Source organism: Spea bombifrons, chromosome 5, assembly GCF_027358695.1.
Source record: "Spea bombifrons isolate aSpeBom1 chromosome 5, aSpeBom1.2.pri, whole genome shotgun sequence".
Lineage (NCBI taxonomy): Eukaryota > Metazoa > Chordata > Amphibia > Anura > Pelobatidae > Spea > Spea bombifrons.
The window spans coordinates 16,522,951-16,536,474 of NC_071091.1; the positions used below are offsets into that span (position 1 = coordinate 16,522,951).

The window sequence follows — 13,524 nt, forward strand, 5'->3', positions numbered from 1 at the left end:
CCCTGATATACCTTTTACCCCCAGATATGTTTATGCCCCCCTGATATGCCTAATATCCATATGCCTTATACCCCCTATATGCCCTAAAAAATCATAATACCCCCATACACCACTATAACTCACCCATACACCACTCTGGCTCCTCCCCCTCCCATACACCACTCTGGCTCCTCCCCTCCCAAACACCACTCTGGCTCCCCCCCCTCTCATACTCCACTCTGCCTCCTCCCCCTCCCATACACCACTCTGGCTCCTCCCCCTCCCAAACACCACTTTGGCTCCTCCCCCTCTCATACTCCACTCTGCCTCCTCCCCCCTCCCATACACCACTCTGCCTCCTCCCCCCTCCCATACACCACTCTGCCTCCTCCCCCGCCCATACATCACTTTGGCTCCTCCCCTCCCATACATCACTTTCCCTCCTCCCCCTCCCATATACCACTCTGCCTCCTCCCCTCCCATACATCACTTTGGCTCCTCCCCCTCCCATACTCCACTCTGCCTCCTCCCATACACCACTCTGGCTCCTCCCCCTCCCATACTCCACTCTGCCTCCTCCCATACATCACGTTGGCTCCTCCCCTCCCATACATCACGTTGGCTCCTCCCCCCTCCCATACTCCACTCTGCCTCCTGTGAACCTCCGTTTCTGACAAGACACCAGGGAGCCGGGTAGAGAGGCAGAGTGGCGTATGAGAGGGGGAGGAGCCAGAGTGGTGTATTGGAGGGTGGCTCCCATTCACCCCTCTGACTCCTCCCCCCTCCCATACACCGCTCTGCCTCTCTACCCGGCTCCGTTACTGAAGGCACTTTCACTGCAGCTTCAAAGAAGCCACAGTGTAAGTGAAGGGCAGTAACGGAGTCTGTCTGTGCGATGCAGACACTCACCGGCTGTCAGAGAGGATGATTCTCTGTCAGCCGGTGGGGGTCTGCATCGCACAGACAGCCTCCGTTACTGCACTTCACTTACACTGAGGCTTCTATGAAGCTGCAGGGAAAGTGCCTGTCAGTAACGGTGCCGGGTAGAGAGGCAGAGTGATGTATGGGAGGGGGGAGGAGGCAGATGGGAGGGGGAGAGAGACGGAAGTGAGAGACCGGCCGACAGTGAGAGGAATCCAGGTCCCCTGCAGCGTAGCGGGGGATCTGGATTCCGGTGTTATAATCCGATCTCTGTTTGAGGTCGGATTATATAAGGAGAGGAGTTTTTCAGAGCATTTGCTCTGAAAAAAACCTCTTTTTATAATCGATAAAAATCGATCCGATTAATCGATGATGAAATTCGTTGACAACGATTTTCATTATCGATTATTATCGATTTTATCGATTAGTTGTTTCAGCCCTAGTAAATATTAATTCACATGTAAGCTAATTTTTCATATTTAATAAAAACTACGATTGAGAAAAATGCATTTGTAGGTTTTATTTCCTTTTATTTGCCAACCTGCCCCCAGTTATGCACATCTGCCCCACGCTACTTTGCCCCCCCAGATATTCCTTATACCCCCATATGTCACTCTGCCTCCAGGATATGCCACTTTGCCCCCCCATATGACACTCTGACTCCCATATATGCGTTAGACCCCCCTATATGCCCCTCCTACTTACCAATGGATCCCTAGACTTGCTCCCCGTGCTCCAGACTCCCTGGTGTCAAGTGGGGGCAGCCAGCAGACAACCTCCACTGCTGCTGGATCCTCATCTCTGGCAGCCGGTGAAAGTCTGTGCGATGCACGCAGACAACCTCCGAGGCTCTCGGCACTTCCCCCAGGGCTTCTATGGCTGAGCACCTGAAAGGTCATGTGACGCTGGTGCTCCTTCAGAGAAGCCCAGCAGCACAGAAAGGGTGGCTGGTGGCGCTCCTCTGGGTTAGGCCTAGGACAGTGCCAAAGATCAATACGCCAGTGTGTGTATACAGTGTGTGTATACAGTGTGTGTATACAGTGTGTGTATACAGTGTGTGTATACAGTGTGTGTGTATGTATATGCGCCTCCACGTGGGAGTCTTGTTAGATGGGAAATCTCATGTGAACCAAGTGAGTATACTGCATGTGCTCTCTGGTAAGCAGGAGATATGTTTGGCCAAATTATGTGAATGAAGGAAAATTCTATAAATAATAAAGTTATTTGGGGAAGAGTTTGGGCAATGATGTTTTTCAACTGTTAAATTGGTCAGAATAGGTAGAACAGAACCATCATTTATTCCAATTTAACATGTTTTTTTTTTCCCCTTTTAGGGTCATAAAAGTCCACAGGACAGCATCCACGATCTTAGTCCAGTTGAGAGTTTCAGGATTCCCACCAAGGTATATCTTATTATTTTTCGGTGTGTGGTTGAGTACGCCTACTTATGCTTATGAAATCAGTAGTTATCTTTATTTGTGTGTTTCCTACAAACCTAGCAGACGGGTAAATACATTTGTACAGTTTGACAGCTTGACTGTTTGCAATGTATGCAAGTCAGCTCCGTGATGGGCATATGCATGTGTATGTACACACGGAAGCAGAGAGTGGGCAAAGAGGAAGAGCTTAGAAGCCAAACGTTTCTTTTTGGTGTATTTTACAGTTTAACGATCTGTACATCACAGTAAAATAGGGCTGTTATCATGGGCACAACCAGAACCCATGTATTGGGTTGCGGGAAAGTATGGGGGTCCACCCTCCCTGATCTGTCATGGGCCTCCTTGTTAGCCCACACAGCTTGCTACCCCTGTCTTGCCCCCTGTTGGTCGCTACATATAACTAGGCTATGGCCCGCAAATGGTCTCTTTCTGGGAATTGGGGCCTGGTGGCAATTATGGAGCGAGGAAGTGGGAAGATCAGGCTGGTAGAAGGCGCATGGGGCAAGAGGGCCGTCTCTTACACTGGGCCCCAAGATTTGTTATGGTGGCCCTGCAGCAAACAACTGAATTAATCTGATGTGACATTGTGTCAGGCTCAACACATGTAGGTTTAGGAATGAATGGTGAACACTGCGGGTGAATGAGTTTCTTTGAGCCCTGTTGACTACTCGTTCCCCTCACAGTAACTTTTATGCTCAGTATACTCTCATACTCCTTTGTTTCTGTTTTTCGGTATGCTTGTCCCAAAGCTAAAGAAACCGCATTTTGAAATCATATAAAATAATCATCAACATTGCTTGACATCTCCATGATAAACTTACTTGGTTGTCCATTGCTGGTTTTTCTTGTACCATAGACCATAATAAGAGACTGGTTACTTCAAACATGACTGGTAATGCTTTTGGCCATTTCATCATTCAGTGCTATATAACTCTTCTTCAGAATGGTTAATCCTCGAGGTTTTTATTTTAGATTCTGCGCTGCGCACAGCCTCAGAGTATCTCGCTTCTTTTGTATTTGCAAATTCAATACATGAAAGGGATGGATCCTGCCTCCGGGTTCATGCTGCACAACACAGACGTTTTAGTGAAGCTCAATGTCTTTGAGCCTAAACTGGTTTTTTTCTGCATTTGGTCTGTCGGAGCAGAAATACTTAGTATTTGTCACCTGGATGCCATCATACGATATGCAAATGTTGTCGGTTTGTACCGTCAAGCCTGCAAAAAAAAAAAAAAAGACATTTTAGAGATGGTAATTAAATTGCATGAAGTCTTTTTTGGTCCTTTTTTTACACTTTAATCTGAATCTAATTGCTGTGAATCTTGAATTTTAAAGCTGGAAGCAGCATGCTACAAAACATTGGTAATGTTAAAATATTTAGGAAACTTGCTCTTTTGCTTACTCATTAACCTTTACTTATTTATTCAGAAAATTTAGTAAATAAGAAAACTGCATGAGCACAGCATTCACTGAACCACACTCATTCACTGCTCCACACTCATTCACTGCTTCACTGCACACAAACGAGTGTAGCTTGGTTTGAACTTTGCTGTTGAGTATTGAGTGAATTCACTGACATCAGCAGAACTTTGTGGTTGTGGCCGGTCACAAATTAGTTGTTGGTATGACCCAACTTTGTCCAACTCCTTGCTGTACTCCGCAATGCTACTGCCAGGGGCCCTGGTGGCCACACTGAATTATATTGGTAAGTGGGCTTCAGCAAGACCGTAACTCCAAGTATTGAGTATCCATGAATTTGCTTCTCAAGTTACAACATAATATTCTACAGTGGAAGTTGCCTTTAGTTAGCAAACCTTGGTGGTAAACCTCGTCACTTTTATACTAGACTATCAAATTTATGTACTGAAGTTGGATTGTTTAACCTTTTGTCATTCAGAGAACCACATATGCCATATGTGTGTTGTGCGTGAGAAGCAATCATTTATTTAATAAAACAGAATTTGTTGTTTACTATGGAAGACTGGGCACCATGAAAACTTCTTGATTGCCACTAATTAAACAGCAGTGTGTTGACGGATGCATGATTTCCAAAGTAACACAAAAGGATGCCATCGGATGGAATTTATCTTTATGTACATTTGTGGCGCCTTGATGTTTTGTTCTGTTTTAATTTATTTTTTAGTCTATAAGCCATCTACCTCTTCCACCGTAATCCCAAGGTGTGGCTCACCAACTCTTTAAACATTAAACCCATTTGATTCATGGTTGCCTATTAGATAGTAAGCAACACCTAACCAAAGTAATTTGTTTGGGGTCTATTCATTAAGGGAAAATTGACAGGAGACTTGTGGTTTGAACCCCTTGACTTCACTATACATAATGATGGTCCAACCCCGGTGAGCTTCTGCTGCGGAAGGAGCTTGGCTGACCATGTTTGATGAACAGTTAAATGGAAAATCCCAATACCTTTAAAAATAAAGCATTACCTTTATACAAACCTAACGCTTTAAGTCCTTTCGAATTGTTGATCTCACTTAACTTATCTTAGCGTGAATACTCACCTACCCATGATCCCAGAGCTCTCCTAAACTCTGCCCCTGGGACCTGGAAGCCTTCTGGAGCTCAGAACAGTGCAGCAATGACACAGTGTGCAACGCCATTGCGTAAATAAGCAGATCCCAGATGGTGTCCATGGATTGCCGAAAAGGCCATAAAATGCAAGGGGCTGTTTAATGGATAATTTATTTTGACTGATATAACTGTTCTTGGGATGTGTTGTCCTAGAATGTAAGATTTTTAATATCTTGGTGCAGCACCAGCGAACCGTCAGTAGGGGGCAATCTTGCTTTAAGAAGTCACATTTCTCTAAGAATGTTTGAAGCCTGCAAAATATATCTTTCTGTCCATATAGTGACATGTTTATTCAGTATGAATGGTTCTTAATAGGACTTGAACACATTTTGTTGGTTTTTTTTTTGTATTGAAGCTCAATGTCATACATTGTTTGTTTAAAATAAAACTTAAAAAATGTAGCAGCTTTTATTTTTTAAAGCTCAGTTGATCTTAAGACATAATTGAATTTGTCATTTAGCCCATTTGCTGGCAGTCGTTCTTTCTTGAGCTTCATGTGAATTGGAAAGTGGTAGTACAGCATCAGAATATTTTAACGTATATATAGTCCTAATTCTACCAGTGTTACGATTTCTGTCTTTCACACATAGTTAACCAGTTATCATTGAGCAATACAGCAATAATTATCCTGAAATCCTGTTTTATAAATCTATATGATTTTGGTTACTTTATGGAAAATGATGTTGCATTATTCATTTAGTGATCCAGGATAAACAACAATACTTATTATATCCTTAACCACACATGGATTATTTTTTTATATGCTGTGTTACTTTAATATGCTGCCAGCAAAAAAAATACACAAAAAACAGCTATCTCTAAAGAAAATGTTACCGAATGCCTAAGCATCCACCTTCCATGGCAGACAATGAATTTTTAGTGCTTATATCATCAATATACGGCGTGTGTCCTACTGCTCCTGGTGATATTATTGAAACCTGTTGCTTTAGTTATTGCTTTTCTCTCTGGCTTGGCTAATCGACAATTTAAAGAGGTAGTGCTAGGACGATGATAGTGACTTATATTTAATATAAGCAAGGGTTTCTTCAACGTATTGATTTATTAAGCGTAATGGTTGTCTGGAACTGGGTTGACTAAAGAACCTGCAATATGTAATTTTCTTTTTTTAAAGAAAAAACTTGACAAGTTTTCTAATTGCAGCTTTAGGTACAGAGTAGGCAGATGAACTCTATAACCAAATATATATACAGTATATATACATACATACACTATATGGACAAAGGGACACACCAGGTGTTTCAATCAGACCCATTGCCACAGGTGTGTAAAGTCAAGCACCTGTGAATGCAGTTTGCATTTGCAAACATTTGTGAAACAAATGGGGCGTCCTGAAGAGCTCAGTGAATTCAGTACTGTGATAAGCTGCCACCTTTTCAATAGGTAAATTCGTGAAATTTTATCCTTGGTAGATATTCGATTTTCCACGGCCAACTGTAAGTAAGGAAGACCATGTAAAGTCACAGAGCCGTGTGGCCGAGCAGCTGCATGCAAGCCTCACATCACCAAGTACAATGCCAAGCGTTGTATCGACTGATGTAAAGCACGTCACCAATGGGCTCTGGAGCAGTGGAAACGTGTTCTGTGGCATGATATCCCGCTTCTCTGCTTGGGAACAGTTTGGGGAAGGCCCTTTTCGTTTCCAGCATGACTCTGCCCCAGTGCACAAAGCAAGGCCCATAAAGACATAGTTGGATGAGTTTCATGTGGAAGAACTTGGCCGGCCACACAGAGCCCTGACCTCAACCCCATCGAAACACATTTTGGATGAGCTGGAGTGGACATTGCGAGCCAGGCCTTCTCGTCCAACATCAGGGTCTGACCTCACAAATGCTCTACTGGATAAATGGGCAAAAATTCCCCCAAAAACAAATCTTTTGGAAATCCTTCCCAGAAGAGTGGAAACTGTTATAGCTGCAAGGGGGGGGCAAACTGGATATTAATGTCTATATATTTAGAATGCTATGTCATAAAAATCCCTGTTGATGTAATGATCAGGTGTCCCAATACTGTTGTTCATATATTATGTGTGTGTGTGTCTGTGTAGCAGCATTGTTACTGAGTAGATCTTTTTATTTATGATTTTAGTATGAGATACAGGCAGTTAGAGAAATGATCATCTGTGTGTCTTGTACAGGCAGGTATTTAGTGACTAGTTCCATAATCAGCGTTAGATATGTCCCTGTCATTGTTACTATAGCAATACATTATGGGGTTGCTTAGGTAAGAGTTCATTCAGTATTCCACCGAGGCTTGCTACTTCACAATGTCTTGATGAATCATAGATGCCATAATGCAGGTCACTTAACCCGACCCTCCTCCTAGAGGAGTCTTGTACCACGGTCAGTGAGTCACAATGGTGGGATCAGAGATTACATGTGCCAGGTCTCAGAGTTAAAGTTTTAAATATATTTAGTTGTGAGAATACCTTTTGAATAAAAAATACAGTAAATTTAAATAAATTATCTTTTGCTCACATTCCTGTGGTGGGCTGTTTTTTTAAACGGTAACTTAGAGGTTAGAAAATGTATAAATCAGCAATGAAAGATGAAGTCAGTGCATGACTGACGCAGAGAATATACTGTACATGTACAGTATCACAAAAGTCAAAGTGAGTACACCCTCACATTTTTGTAAATATTTTATCTTTTCATGTGACGACACTGCAGAAATGACACTCTGCTACAATGTAAAGTAGTTAGTGTACAGCCTGTATAACTTTATAACTATATAAATTTACTGTCCCCTCAAAATAACTCAACACACAGCCATTAATGTCTAAACCTTGGCAACAAAAGTGAGTACACTCCTAGGTGGAAATGTCTCCCCGGTGTCATGTGACTCGTTAGTGTTACAAGATCTCAGGTGTGAATGGGGAGCAGGTGTGTTAAATTTGGTGTTTTCGCTCTCACACTCTCTCATACTGCTCACTGGAAGTTCAACATGGCACCTCATGGCAAAGAACTCTCTGAGGATCTGAAAAAAATAATTGTTGCTCTACATAAAGATGGCCTAGGCTATAAGAAGATTGCCAAGACCTTGAAACTGAGCTGCAGCACGGTGGGCAAGACCATACAGCGGTTTCACAGGACAGGTTCCACTCAGAACAGGCCTCGCCATGGTCGACCAAAGAAGTTGAGCACACGTGCTCAGCGTCATATCCAGAGGTTGTCTTTGCGAAATAGACTTTTATTTATAAGTCATAGCATTCTTAACAGCCACAGCTACTGTGTGAGTAAAACATTACATGTAAAAGAAATATTTTTGAAATAAAGAATAAGAATACACATTAAGATCTGAAAAATATGGTGTGAAATATAATTAAGCCAATATTAATATTATTAATTATATAAGCACATTCACAATAAAATATATTATGATTATTATAATTATTATAATTATTACATAAACCAATACTTTTCATTGGGAAAGGAGTGGTCCTCTCCCATGCTAGTGCCAATAGACTTATAGCCTGTTAAACTTTGTCTTTTGGTTTTATTTATTTATTTTTTTTAAAGAGGCTCCAGTATGTGCGGACTGTGTTATAATTTGAATATAACATGTTTGTCTATGACAATAACCTTATTTATTTAACTCCCAGGCTGATATTTTATTGCAAGCAATTGGTTTTGCTGGAAAATCCACATGTTGTAAAATGTTGACTTACAGAAGGTTTGGGTCTGGATTTGTCCCCTTGGTCAGTGCTTGTTTGAGAATTTCTGCACTATTTGTAATAGCAATACGTTGGATGTTTTCCCATATTATATCACAATGGCAATATTTAAGTGAGTAGCTACATGGCTTTTTTATTTCACTAAATAAAATAGCTCAGTATTTAACATTCTATGGTTAGGGATGTTATTTTATTTTAGTAAATGTATAATATAATGTATGTAATGCCCTCTGTTATGTGTTATTATCCTAAATCTAAGAACAAGGACTGGTTAGGGCCTGAGCCTTTACATCAGATGTAATAAGCAGACTAGATGGTCTTATCTGCCGTCACATTCCATGTTTCTGTGAGTGAAAAACGCAGAATAGAAACCTTTTTAAACTACAAATTACTACAATAAAGTACCATTCGAGCGTATGGAATTAAGTTGGCCTATCATATTGAAAATAGCAGTATAAGACCACATAAACACATAATAACGAATGATCAAAAAGTCATCCTATTGTTAGAGCAACCAGTGGAATGTCCCTGTTGATTAGATCGTTTTCTTGGTTGGTATGGTGATAAAAATGGTTATAAAGCGATGGTGCTTATATATATACATTTGTATATATGCATATATATATATACATATGTATATGTTTAAAAAATGCTAACTTTGATTTGGTGGTCCTCTTCCCATGTTTTTCTCCCTCCCCATTTTGACAAGTGGTCCGTATACACTGTATACGGTGAATGTAAAATGTTTCTGTTGTACATCTGATGCTTGATATACTAGTATCTAGTTGAGTAATAAAAGACATAAGAGTGCGAATGAATGAGTAAAACTCACTTTCGGTGTCAGATGACATTCGCTTGTGTTTTTTTGGCTCTCATCCCTTTCAGCGATAATGTAATTGTTACACAAAGCGCCGATAGATCCTCTGTACGGAGAAGCACATGAATCACTTGTGTATCTAAGTCATAATTTTCCCACAAGCACTTCTTCAGAATTTTATCTCATGATTAAGTCAGTTTCTAAGCAACTGCAGGGTTACGGGCGAGAATTTAGTCGGTGAAATAGGAAAATGACAAGTAAAGCTTAGAAAATGTAAATATGGGAACCTGCTCAGTATTTGAGCAGCCAGAGCAATCATATCATTCTCAGAGATGCCCGATACTAACTTAACTGTATTAAAGGAATGTACCAAAAGACATATTTTCTTATTCATTATTAAAGGCGCCCTCCACCTGAAGGGCCCTCCAGAATTTTTTAAAGTCTTGTCATCTGTCTGTCAGGCGCTATCCCTTTATCTTTACTTAAATAAGTAGCTATCACATGTATGAATGTCGGACGGAGCTCCCGGACTTTGCAGTCCATTTGTTATGTTTGAATGCGCTCTGTACTTTGGCCCCTCTTAGTCAGTTTATACAGCACCTGTGTGCTTAACACTTTGTCATTTTAGAGATGAGTACCTTAGACTTAGAGCAATTAAATGCATAATAAAATGTAGCCTGATTAGTGATTTTCTAATCTCGCTGGTGGCAGCGGTGGGGAATCTGTGCTGCTGCTTGCTACAGGGATGATATAGCAGCTTGCAGGGAAAGTTTGTTGATAGAATTGCTTATTGAGATTAGAAAATGCACTTTAGTGGGGGATTCATATCTTATGTGTGGCAGAGATTTGAATTCCACAATGGGGGGGATTTTATTTAGAAATTATTTTTTCGTTTTTTCCCTTAAGGGGCATTGTTTATGCTCCAAGCAGCAGAATAAAATAGTTTGTAAGTACTTTGATATGAATTCTTTAAACTTACCCAAAAATAAAATAAAATGAAATTACCTACTTTGGAGAGAATCTGCTGCTCGAAAACTGCATCAGAACACCTCTCCTGCGATAAATCGCTTTGCTTTAGTGAGAATGCTTTCGTGAGGGGGTTAGACCCCCCATAAAAAAAGAGTTCGTAAAGCGCTAATTTTGATTTTAAGAACAATAATTATTATGCATTCACAATTTGGGTTAAGATGTCATTGCGTGGAAGTAAAATTAATGTGTGCTTTTATTCTTCTGTAAAGGAGGAGCTGCGAGATCTCCGGGAACAGCCTACAGATCCTCAAGCAGAACAGGAGCTAATTAACAGCATTGAAGATGTTTATTTTTCTAATGACTCTTTTGATATTGTTAAATATGAGCTGGAGGTAAGCAGAAAAAAAAGACAGAAAAGCTAATTCTTGGTTAGTCAAGTAAACAAGGCTTTCAATAAATGTCAAAATTTAATTTAATGCCAAAAAATGAAAAATCCATACTTACTTGAATCATTGACTTGATGAACTTCATGTTTCTGTATTTTTGTTTAAAGTAAATGATTAATGACACCGGAACACATTTAAAACTTCAATGAAATTGCTCAAAATACTTAATCGTCAGATGTATGATTTATGTATGTATGGCTGCATTGGGCCAAGAGAAGATGGAGACTTTAGTCAAAGTTGAAACCTTTTATCGGACCAACGTTGCAAAATATATATTGATGTAGAGCAGTGATGGGCAACCTTTTTGGCGTGGTGTGTCAAAAATCGGCAAAAAATCGAGCATAACTCTCGTGGTGTGTCACTTCGACAAAAAAACATAATTTTGCGCAATTTATAGTTTAAACTACAAAAATGTATAATTGCAATATATAATTGTATTTAATAAACCAAAAACAAATTATTTAACATACCTGCTTAGTAACTACTTACCTTTCAGGAGTCCTACGGTGGGGGTGTAAGGCCTCTGTCTCCCAGCTCTGCCACTGTATGGAACAGTATAGAGTGATGGGAGTTATGATGTACTTTAGAGCATAATTATATAATGAAAAATACATTGGAAATGGTACAGCATAACACCCATCACTCTCACACACTTACCAATCCACACGCATACCAATCCACACGCATACCAATCCACACGCATACCAATCCACACACATATACCAATCCACACACATATACCAATCCACACACACCAATCCACAAACACATACCAATCCACACACATACACACCAATCCACACACATACCAATCCACACATATACATCAATCCACACATGCATACCAATCCACAAACACATACCAATCCACACACATACACACCAATCCACACACATACCAATCCACACGTATACACCAATCCACACATGCATACCAATCCACACACATACCAATCCACACATATACACCAATCCACACATATATACCAATCCACACGCATACCAATCCACAAACACATACCAATCCACACACATACCCACCAATCCACACATATATACCAATCCACACGCATACCAATCCACAAACACATACCAATCCACACATATATACCAATCCACACATATACCAATCCACACGTATATACTAATCCACACACATACCAATCCACACACATACCAATCCACACACACATACCAATCCACACACACATACCAATCCACACACACATACCAATCCACACGCATACACCAATCCACACAAATACACCAATCCCCACACATACACCAATCCCCACGCATACACCAATCCACACGCATACACCAATCCACACACATACACCAATCCACTCTCACTGTATGCTTTCTTACCTTTCCTCTTTTCTCCTTACAGCTCCTTTTCCTGCTCTTCGCTCCTCTTCTTCTTCAGTTCTTCTTCCGAGGGCACGGACAGCGGTGGGCGCGGCTTCAGTGTTGTGCGCCGGGATCTAACAACAAACCCCGGCGCACAACAGCTGTTGCCGCGCGGATCGCAAGGGAGCGGTATCGGAGGTCTTTAACAGACCTCCGGCTCCCTTGAGTGATTTTAAGCCGGGTTCAAGGGAGATCCTTGAACCGGCTTAAAATCACTCAAGGGAGCCGGTGGTCTGTTAAAGACCTCCGATACCGCTCCCTTGCGAGCCTGCTCCTCCACTGCCCCGCCCCCCGCTAGTTACGCTAACGCACGTCCCGCCCCCCCCTTTTTGGGGGGGGTGACACGCGCAGGATTTCCTGCGATTCATCCTCGGCTCCTGCACGGCCGCCGAGGATGAAAGAATCTGTGCTGGAGGAACGGGTCCTCCAGCACAGATTCTTTCATCCTCGGCGGCCGTGCAGGAGCCGAGGATGAATCGCAGGAAATCCTGCGCGTGTCACCCCAAATGGCTACGCGTGTCACCACTGACACGCGTGTCATAGGTTCGCCATCACTGATGTAGAGTCACATGTAGGCTTTCTGGATATCTGAAGTCTCAGGTAGCATTGCATCTCTAAGGCCCCAAAAGTTATGTGACTCCACATCTTTTCCTATGCCCCCCCCCCCAAAAAATGTCACTTCTGGCTAAATGATATTTTGTGCCCAACATTGCATAGGGATCCTTTCCTTTTATTTGTAATTGGATAAAGCAACATTCACTTCAGGAATGAAGGAGAGGGATAGTTTAGTGCCCCACCCCCACTACAGAACAAGGCTTACTCTGTGAGTACTTTAATGTGAACAAAACACTTATCTGATCTAGTTCAAGTCCTACTACAGACAGATTCGTGGAGAAAGAGAAGCGTTTCTGCATCTCTCTTTCTCTGTCAATCCTTCTGCGATACTTTGGCCTCTTGGTGTACTTCCACAAAAGGGCGGAGCCATGGCACACACCATGTGGACAACCTCTCAGCCTCTCCTCCAATGGGGAAGGAGGGTGGGTGGAGAGGCTCCGCCCTTGCGGATAAAGAAAGTAGACAGGGACATGGAAGTGGTCAGAAGGGAACGTAGGGAGACATGCAGACAGAGAGTGAGAGGGATCTGAGGTCTGAATAAAAGACGACCGATTATAAGTCAAGGACGTTTTAATCTTGTCTTATAATTGAGCGAATACGGTATTTATATAACAGAAAATTGTAATGTAATGCATGTAACATTGT

General features: G+C 41.6%; 1 protein-coding gene across 1 annotated transcript in view; it reads left to right on the forward strand.

Annotated features, from left to right (window-relative positions):
- The window catches only part of VPS50 (VPS50 subunit of EARP/GARPII complex), a 72,882-nt gene that overhangs the window by 3,043 nt on the left and 56,315 nt on the right, over positions 1-13,524 (forward strand). Inside the window, exons 2-3 of the mRNA XM_053466424.1 lie at positions 2,235-2,303; positions 10,678-10,800. Of these exons, the coding sequence (XP_053322399.1) occupies positions 2,235-2,303; positions 10,678-10,800 (192 nt within the window). The remainder of the gene's footprint in view (positions 1-2,234; positions 2,304-10,677; positions 10,801-13,524) is intronic.